At 33.6% G+C, this 10062-nt stretch overlaps 1 protein-coding gene across 1 annotated transcript in view; it reads left to right on the plus strand.

The window, feature by feature from the left end:
• Positions 1-7440, plus strand: part of LOC110465049 (F-box/LRR-repeat protein 4-like) — a 23707-nt gene extending 16267 nt beyond the window's left edge. Inside the window, exons 8-16 of the mRNA XM_021520623.1 lie at positions 731-800; positions 1439-1551; positions 1976-2085; positions 2675-2804; positions 3551-3643; positions 4239-4346; positions 5531-5617; positions 6055-6159; positions 6870-7440. Of these exons, the coding sequence (XP_021376298.1) occupies positions 731-800; positions 1439-1551; positions 1976-2085; positions 2675-2804; positions 3551-3643; positions 4239-4346; positions 5531-5617; positions 6055-6159; positions 6870-6999 (946 nt within the window). The 3' untranslated portion in view covers positions 7000-7440. The remainder of the gene's footprint in view (positions 1-730; positions 801-1438; positions 1552-1975; positions 2086-2674; positions 2805-3550; positions 3644-4238; positions 4347-5530; positions 5618-6054; positions 6160-6869) is intronic.
• The last annotated feature ends 2622 nt before the right edge of the window (positions 7441-10062 follow it).

The following is a 10062-nucleotide window of genomic DNA, read 5'->3' on the forward strand; positions in this document are numbered from 1 at the left end:
CCCCGGAAATTTGGAACCCCCCCAGATAGGTCTCTGGATCCGCCACTGAGTAAATATACATATATAAAAATATATATATATTCAACATAATATCAATACAAAAACATGTCGGAGCTGTCCTGAGGCCTCTAGGACTTCTGTTTTTTAAATATGTTGAACTTACCTTTTGAACGACATGTATGTGTTTGTGTATTTCTGGTATATATATATTTTGTAACTGTATGTGTGTGTATTTCTGGTATATATATATTTTTGTGACTGTATATGTGTGTATTTCTGGTATATACATATTTTTGTGACTGTATATGTGTGTATTTCTGGTATAAATATTTTTGTGACTGTATGTGTGTGTGTGTATATCTGGTATACATATTAGTGTAACTGTATATGTGTGTATTTTTGGTATATATATATTTTTGTGACTGTATATGTGTGTATTTCTGGTATACATATTAGTGTAACTGTATGTGTGTGTATTTCTGGTATAAACATATTAGTGTATCTGTATGTGTGTGTATTTCTGGTATAAACATATTAGTGTAACTGTATGTGTGTGTATTTTTGGTATATATATATTTTTGTGACTGTACATGTGTGTATTTCTGGTATAGATATTAGTGTAACTGTATGTGTGTGTATTTCTGGTATATATATATTTTTGTAACTGTATGTGTGTGTATTTCTGGTTAATATAGGACTGGTGTAACTGTATGTAATTGATTACTTACAGGTTACTACAGAAACAATGCTCAGACTCTCTACAGTACACAGAACTCAACCTTCAGCCCTACTGGTACAAGGTAAAGTTGTACACCTGTCATCGAACTACAAATATTGCTAAGATCGTTGATTATTTAGTATTTAAGTGTTAGACCCTGCATCTGTGGAAAAAAGAGATATAAGGAGCAATCTTTTCACTTTGAGAGTAGAGTACATGTAAAGGGTAAAAAAATGCATGAGGAGACTCGACATATGAAAAGGTTCTAATAAACCAGACCCAATAGATTGTGATGTAAGAGCATTTAAGATAATTGTGCTAGTAGTTGAGGCTTGATGCCTGCAACAGGATTAACTTATGTCGGACCCCTAAACAGGGTTTTATAACTAATCATAGATATCTGATTGTGAAATTAAATGAAATTCAAAATAAGTTGGAGAGATACTAGTATCTTCAGAAAGTCAACACTTAGTACTCTTTGCAAAAAAAAAAAGCATTAAGGATACATGTAACTAGAATGTAGAGATGACAAAATGAGAGCTTGTAAACTGAGGGGAAGAGCAGCTTTACCGATGTGACCCAGAAGGAGAGTTTCAGTTTCCCTGGCTGGGTATGTACAGGGTGAGGATTTGGCAAATTTGATAACCTAACACATGTATAGCAATGGGAGGAGAAAGTTGAGTTCACATGATACCAAACGTTGTTATGTTAATTGACCAGGTGGACAGCAGTGTGTTGGCGAGTTTCCAGTCGAGGTGTGGACATCTCCACCACCTCAACCTGTCATGGTGTGGAGGCCGCAACAATACAGTGTCCACAGCAGCGTTTGACAAGTAAGCTAAAGCTACCAGCCTTCATAAGGCAATACTACATGTAGCAACATTCCTAAATCAAATGTTTATTTTCCTGGAAACATGAATAATTTTCATGACTATTCTGTTGATATTATTCAGAGTATCTGGGATAATAAGGAAAACAAATTTAAGGATGAGGAGGCTAATCGATTTATGTATACTAGCTCTAACTATCAGTATGAATTTAATTGCCCACTGTCAGGACTGCAAGCTGGCCATGATACTTGGCTATGCCGTAGCTTGATGGCATAGTTTGCTACAAAGCTTGAAAAAGAAAAACACATCAATCAAAAGAGCATATTTAGGTCCTTAAGCCTCTGGTTGTGAAATAAATTTAAATATTGCAAGTCTTATTTCTATCACATTTTACAATGTAGTGATAACAATGTTTAAATTGACACAGGTTTTTAAGGATGTGTGGACAGGAGTTGTCTACCCTTTACCTAGCTAACTGTACCTTCGTCAACTCCGATGTGATGAAGTGTATAGCGAACTTCTGCCCCAAACTGAAGGGTGAGTAGCTAGATGTTGCACTAGTTTGTCAGCTGATCTTGTATACATTGTTGTACCATGTGACTAGTTCAGTTTGAGAACATGTAATTGTAGCTTTATAATTTATCCTTCTTGAATAAACCTCATGAGTGAATGATGAAAGTTTTATTCAGTCATCATATCTTGTTTTTTTCTGGGTTCGTCTACTTTAAATAGATATTTTTAACATATATAGTGTCCAATTTTCTACAGGACTTGAAAGTAGAATTTTCTATAAATTTGTTGTTTCTTCTTTATTAAAAAACAAAGAAAAACATTGCCAGTTTAAAATAAATGCTATTGGTGATAACTCACTGTTATTTCACAGGTAAAAGTATTAAGATTTGATGGTGTTAATTGCAGTCGGGTATAGGGTATATATGTATTTCCAAAATGGAACAGTATGAAACCCTCTTATTCAAGACACCATGAGAAACCAGAAATAATGTCAACAACTAGGAATATTCTGGATTCATCAAACAAAAATTGCCTGTAAAATGTCAGTTTATTATTAATGAGTTTCCACTACTATCTACTGAATTTGAGATCTTTGTTTTATTTTATTTTTTAGATTTGGACATACAGGGTTGTTCCAAGATAGACGGGACAGATTTATTGCATCTACAGAAAATACCGAATCTGACACGCCTCAACTTGTACCGTTCTCTAGTCGACACCAATAGTCTCGTCTCCCTGATTAAGTATGTTTCAAAAGTCTTATCTTTCTCATTAGGTTAAATTTCAAAAGACTCATCTCTCATAAAGTATGTATTCAATGTCTCATCTCTCATAAAGTATGTATTCAATGTCCCATCTCTCATACAGGAGGTATTCAATGTCTCATCTCTCTCATAAAGTATGTATTTAATGTCTGATCTCTCATAAAGTATGTATTCAATGTCTCATCTCTCTCATAAAGTATGTATTCAATGTCTCATCTCTCTCATAAAGTAAGTATTCAATGTCTCATCTTTCTCACTAAGATGTATCTGTATTGCAAAGTATATACTGTATACCTGGAAATGTTTGCTCAATCAAACTTTTTATGCCCTTCACCAGTAAAATCCATACTTGTCCAGTATTAAAATTCGCCTTTCACATGTTATGACTATAAATAGCATGTTGAGTAATGCATTAATCTATGTCTGATTAATATATAGGGCATCTCACTTCCGGTTCAGACACCATAAAAACGATCGAAAACAGCTTGATGGGTTATTATGATATACCGGTTATTATAATATTTTTCTCTGTCAAATAGAATATCACAATAAGCGGGCTCCACTGTAATATTTGCTGTCATGATGAATTCGCCCTCATTATAAGGAGGGTGAAAATTGCAAAACTTAAATAACTGCAAAATTTTCGTTGTAGTTCGATACCGGTCATAATATCATTTGAATGGCGACTATGATATTACTAAGGTGTATATTTGTTCTCATTTTAGAGTTTTTAAAAACCTTGAGGCTTTAAATATTGGATCATGTATACGAATCAATAATTTTGATGAAGTGTGCCTTGCTCTTGGAAAGAATTGCAAGTAAGTATAATACTGAAGTTGATCAGTATCCACTACATGATAAAAATGTATTTGTGTCTTTTGTCTGTTAGAGTTGCATGTACATCAGTTATGTTTATAAATATAACTGAATTCTTTACGTGGCAAAGAAAACATTTGCAATGAAATGACTGATTTGTTTCTGAAAAAGCTAAAACTTCATTTATGTTATGAAAATAATAATTTATATACATGTATAATGAAATATAGTGTTATTTTATTTGTGCAGTTACATCTTTATATACATACTAATATTGGATAGCTTAGTGTTATATGATTTGTGTACAGTATACATATCCTGTTTTTGTAAAATGTATATCTATAATGTTGTATAGTGCTATTTTCATATTTTAAGATGTTGTATTTTATGATAATTAATTATTTCGTAAGTTGTAAAATGATAGCAACGGTACATTCTTTTTGTAGATTGTAAAAAATAGCAACGGTACATTCTTTTTGTAGATTGTAAAAAATAGCAACAATACATTATTTTTGTGTTCAGTCATCTTTAGTGAAAGGAAGTGTCATTAATACAAACAGTCTATATTCCACTATATGGTACAATTTTCTATTTAAGGAAACTGGTTTCCGTAGACTTTTGGCGGTCAAAGACAATCACAGGAGATGGACTAGTGGCTCTGGCCCAAGGGTGTCCAGATCTGGAGGAACTGGACATAGGCTGGTGGTCAGTCTATATTCTCAGTCTCAGACCTTAACGTAGAACAGCATTATGATATAAGTAAAGTGCTGACTGTACATATGTGTCACAATTATTGTAAAGTTTAATGATTATCTTCAATTTCGTTGACACAATATATATGTTGCAACTAATGTCTTATTTAAATGATCACAAAATTGCCAGTGATATACAGTGAATGCTGACCAATCTCACCCCTGAGTATTCTGTCAACATGTCTAATAAATATGAAACCATGCTGTTATCCAATTTCTGACGAAAACTACCAACTACCAAATAAGACCTGAATCTTGTGACACCCTGTGTCATGTTCCAGTGTCAGATTAGATAAGTAAGTTCTATGAACATTTATTTCTGCATCATTTAAGGGAAGGACTATTATAATCTGATGGTTTTTCTTCACAAATTCAAGTAATGAATTGTTTAGTGCTGAATCGTGGTGAAAAAAGGTATACTCTAAAAATTAAATTGACAATGGGTTACGGTATATTATACCAATTTGAAATAAAGGTGGCACCAAATATACTTTCATTGGAAGCTTTTATTTGTCCAGAATTATGTGTATATCATAAAAGTCAGAATTATGGGTGGATTGGTCGAGTGGTTAACACTTCGGCCTTCCACGCAGGCGGCTGGGGTTCGATCCTCGAAGTCGTCACACGCATGGAATATCAGAGAAAGTGTTTTTCTCCTGCCCACACAACTCCAACAAACCAGTTGGAGTATAACATGGTCTGGGGTAGATGTTGCGGTATCTGTGCTGTAGCATTCAAGTGAGGTGGCACTATAAAAGATGCCGCTGAAAGCACGGTCCCACTACAAAACAGAACTCAATACATCTCCAGCACACATGCAGGCATACACACATAGGGAGACATTAGCCAGGTGGCATAGGACTAGTAGTTAGCACCTGATAAGGCAGCTCCTGTGAATTCCTCAAAAATTGTATTGATTAATTTATATGCTAATTGAATTAATTGTATATATATATATGTACTGTAAAGCGCTTTAGAGTGGCTTATGTTAGCTAGATAGGGCGCTATTTCAAATCTTGTATATTATTATTATTATTATAATTATAACCACAAAAAGATTGTGCAGGGTAAGACAGATGTATGAAGAACAAGAGGATGTTTAATCATGTATTGTATGAAATGTCTCTGTGTTTACAGTCCAGGACTACGCTCAGGCTCCGCAAGTCTGATCCAACTTGTCCAGACCTGTACAAAGTTAAAGAAACTGTTTTTAACTGCTAACAGGTAAGGATGATATATAATGGTAGTATGTGTTGTTTTTGTCCTTTGCAAGACATCAATTTAAACTGGGTATTTTTTCAGAACAATATTTATTGTTTCTTTCTAGGCAAGAAACCTTTAAATATTCTTTCTGAAGATGCTCAGAATATGAATATGTTACAATGTTTTGGCAAAATGCCTATTTTCATTAAGCTTATATAACATATATATACAACCATTAACTCATTCACCCCTGAAATTTCATAATGAATTATTCCAACCTTTGAATCGGAACAGTTCAAATGTGTCTTTAAGGGGTGAATGGATTAAATACACTCAATAAACAATTTATGTTAATTGGTGACCTAGCTCAATACCTCCAGTCAGACATGACAACCGCTCAATCAGTTTTACACTATTAGATGATGGGATCAATTTGTATATTCTGTATCTTCCTCCAGGAACGTCTGTGATGTAGACCTAATGGCCATTTCCACCCACTCCCGTCAGCTACAACAGCTGGACATCCTAGGGACACGAGAGGTGACCAGAGACGCAGTGCTGCGGTAAGTTCCAAGTTGAGGTGGCAATTTAAGGACATTTTATTGCTGATACAAAGTGACAAAATTATTCATGTACTAAAAGTAATTATGTGTTTAAAATTAAGGAGATATTTTTCATTGTTGGTATAGTGGCTCTTACCTTAAACAGCATTGATATTCTGCACAACTTCCTTACCCTATGGAACAGTCTTGTTTCTAACAGTGTTCTCATTGTTTTTAAGTTATGAACAAATTAATGTGATGAGGATCATATGTGGTCTATTTGCAGGTTAAACCTGCTATAATTGTGAATCTTTTCATTATATAAATTTTTCAAAGTCACCAAAATAAAGAGCATGGCATTTGAAATTGTAACAGCCAAGGAATATAAAGGAAAAATACAGCCTTGCTGGCAGGCAGTACGTAACCCTGGGACGCACTGTTAAACTAGTTCAGTAACATTGAGTTCGGTCAGTGGCAGGAGGGGTGCACGTTTGTGAATTACAAAACATTAAATTTCATATATAATACACTTGTATGTCTTCAATCTAAGGTTAATTCAATATTTCAAGCTTTCAAAAAACGGATTTTGAAATATTTCCATTCTTGGCATAATTAAGCTGGGCAAATGCAAATACAGGTAATCTGGCAGGTATATTATGTAGTTGTGTTTGGTTTTGTCCTGTCTTATTTTGTTAGTGTGTTTTACATAACTTTTCTTGTTGTTTTAACAGGGTTTTACAGAACTGCCCCAAACTGACCATGTTCGATGTGTCTTTCTGTATGTCTATTGACTTTTCCTGTGTGGAGGCATGGAAAAAGGAATTTCCACACGTTAATATCAAGAAAAGTTGTCAACACTAGTCATAACTGTCTTGTTTCATCTGTATGCATGTAAGGTAGTCAACCCTAGGTGTCAACCCTCCCTCATGATTAGGAGGGATACTCCCTCATTTTGACCAACATTTACCAATCTCCCTCAAAACTTTAGAATCAAGTCCAAACTCACACAAACTCAAAATCTACATCCTGTGGTCACATGATCTCCTAGCTACTGCAGTGTGTGTGTAATGATCATAACAGGTGTGTCTGAATCAAATGCATGTTTTTTTGGAATTATTTTTATACATAGAAATGGAAAGATATATTGAGCAAAGCAGTTTCAGTCGCGTTTCACACACTTTATTTCTCATTGGAAATGTGGAATGATGGGGATCTTCCTCCTTGGAAGTTTCAGAGGTTGACACCTATGGTCAACTAGCTGTTTCAAAAGAATTTTTTTATGAAACTCGTCTCGTAGTTTTAATTTTTGCTCGCCTAGGCTCACAAAAATAAAAACTCCTAAGACGCGTTTCATAAAATCTCATCTATATTTATATAAAGGTGGTATCTATCAAGGAAAAGGATTTTGTTCATTACATTTGAAAAGAACACAAGGAAACAAATTGCATAAGGTATGATCTGGAAATGTTTTTCTTATTGTTCACATATTGTCATAATTCTTTTCATAGTTTGTAATTATAAGAATGGAAAACAATTAAGTGATAGTGACTATCAGATACATCTATGTTATTTGCAGGTATTTATGTTTTCCTTTTCTCTGAATTTCACAAATATCTTCATGTGTGTATTATAGATGGCTTTCAAGATAAATATAAAATAAAAATATACCACATTTGTTATAGCGCCCTATCTAGCTAACATAAGCCACTCTAAAGCGCTTTACAGTACATAGATATACAATTTTATACAGTCAATACAATTAGCATATATATATTAATCAATACAATATTGAGGAATTAGCAGGAGCTGCTTTATATTATCGGGTGCTAACTACTGGTCATATGCCACCTGGCTAATATCTCCCTATGTGTGAATGCCTGTGTGTGTGCTGGAGATGTATTGAGATACACGTTGTACTGTGATCCTGGAGTATTCCCATGCTAATTTTTAGAACAGTTTTGTAACCATACTTTAGTGAGTGATTAATGTTGTAAATGTTTGTTTTAAAAACTGTTCTGATATTATTGTTTGTTCATACCTCGCATGCCAAGCTGTTAATTATAATCAATAATGCACAATACTTTTAACTTGAAGTACAGATGGTTCTGTTTTCATATTTTTGGAGACAAATAGTGTTGATATAACACAGAACTAATTAGATAAATAAAAGAACTCTAACCTATCATCACGTAAAGCAATCCAGGACAAGGTTAAAGGTCTTGGTGAGATTTCAATATCACATATTGAGTGTGAAGTTTTGAATTATTCAGGATTATGAATATTGTTTGTTTAACTATCCTGGATGTTAAGTAAAATCTTCTTTTCTAAACATGTATTTTTTCTGGTTCGATTTACTTTTAAATCAGAAAAAGAGGTATCATAAGACTCTAGTAATTTTTTAAGTGTTTTTTTCTTCTACAAATGTGCCCTTGTAGCTAATTGAAGTTTATCTTGCCAAGATTGAAGTAATAAATTTATGCAATTAAAAGAATGTATATATGTACCATTAACGAATCAAATTGCTGTTTCGAATCCACAAGTAAGGTCTGATCGTAAGGAAAGCATTGAAAATCATGACAAATAAATTGGAGGAAAACAATTACTTGTAGTACATTTAAAAGTCCAGTGTTATTTCAACACCTAAACATGTAAACTACACCACACAGTGTGTAAATACATGTAGTTTGTTTTTCTAATTAAATTAAATATTTACTGATTTCAAATTTAATTTCTTGCCTTGTACTCCATTACTTCACAATCACATTTGGCCTTCGACTGCAGGATCTAAAAAATGTCCATTCGTTACATTCGTGAGTCAAATCTCAGCGTTTCAAATTTCTCCCGATGGTCCGGCTGAGTTCGAGACATTAAATATCGTTTTGATCAGTCCAATTTAAGCTTACTGAAGAAAGTCTTATATTCTCCTTGCAAAATTTACCTACATTTAACGGGCACCATATCATATGTTCCTTGCAAACTGCGTTCATACGACAGTATTTGCCGTCAAACTGCATATACAGGTTCAATGCAATTTACTGTTTTGTATGCATAGAACATATCATTTTTTCGTGTATTGACCACACTGTAGATGCCATTTATCATTACTGTATTAATTGTTTAGCTTTTGAGTGAATATGTCATTTTAAAATGTGTCTAATTCCTTTGGTTTTACTCATATATTTTTTTCAATTTTACGCTTTAGTTTGAATTATGGCCATTAATGTTTTTTTTATTAACAATCTGTATTTTTGATTTGTATTATTTGGGGGCTTTTAATCCGACATTAAATTATAACAAGTCACCTTATGTGGAATACATCATTTTTAGGAATGTATATTTACATTATACCAGCCAGTACCGCATTAATTTCCACAATATGTTTTCTAATGCTAACTCATTCACCCTGAAATTCCATAATGAGCTATTCCAACCATTGAATTGGAAGAGTTCAAATGTGTCTTCAGGGATGAATGAGTTAAAGTTCAATTACTAACATTTAAGGTTTGAGGGTTGCCTTTGGGGACATTTATTAGAAAATGATATTTAAAAAAATAGACTAAATATTTAAGCTTGAAACTGTTGGTTACTGAAATCAGAATGGTGCTATACAAGGAACAGCCACTGTGCTAATGTATTTAAGTTAGTGGATTTTTAATTCACAAAAAGTTAATGTCTTATAATTGAAATACACTGTCTGTCTCATGCAGAAGACCATACCATTGGATATGACCTTATAATTAACCCTTTCAACCCTATGTTACTGTAATGAACTCGACCATGCATTGAGTTGGACCAGTCATTATGGTGTACAGTGAGTGGCCATGGTGAAAGGGTTAAAGAGTCAAGTTTTCTATTATAGATACATCTGTGGAGTCTTCTATTCACACTTAGTACACGAGATCCTCTGAAGGCCAAAGGTTAAGT

The sequence above is a fragment of the Mizuhopecten yessoensis genome, unplaced genomic scaffold (genome assembly GCF_002113885.1).
Source record: "Mizuhopecten yessoensis strain PY_sf001 unplaced genomic scaffold, ASM211388v2 scaffold11047, whole genome shotgun sequence".
NCBI lineage: Eukaryota > Metazoa > Mollusca > Bivalvia > Pectinida > Pectinidae > Mizuhopecten > Mizuhopecten yessoensis.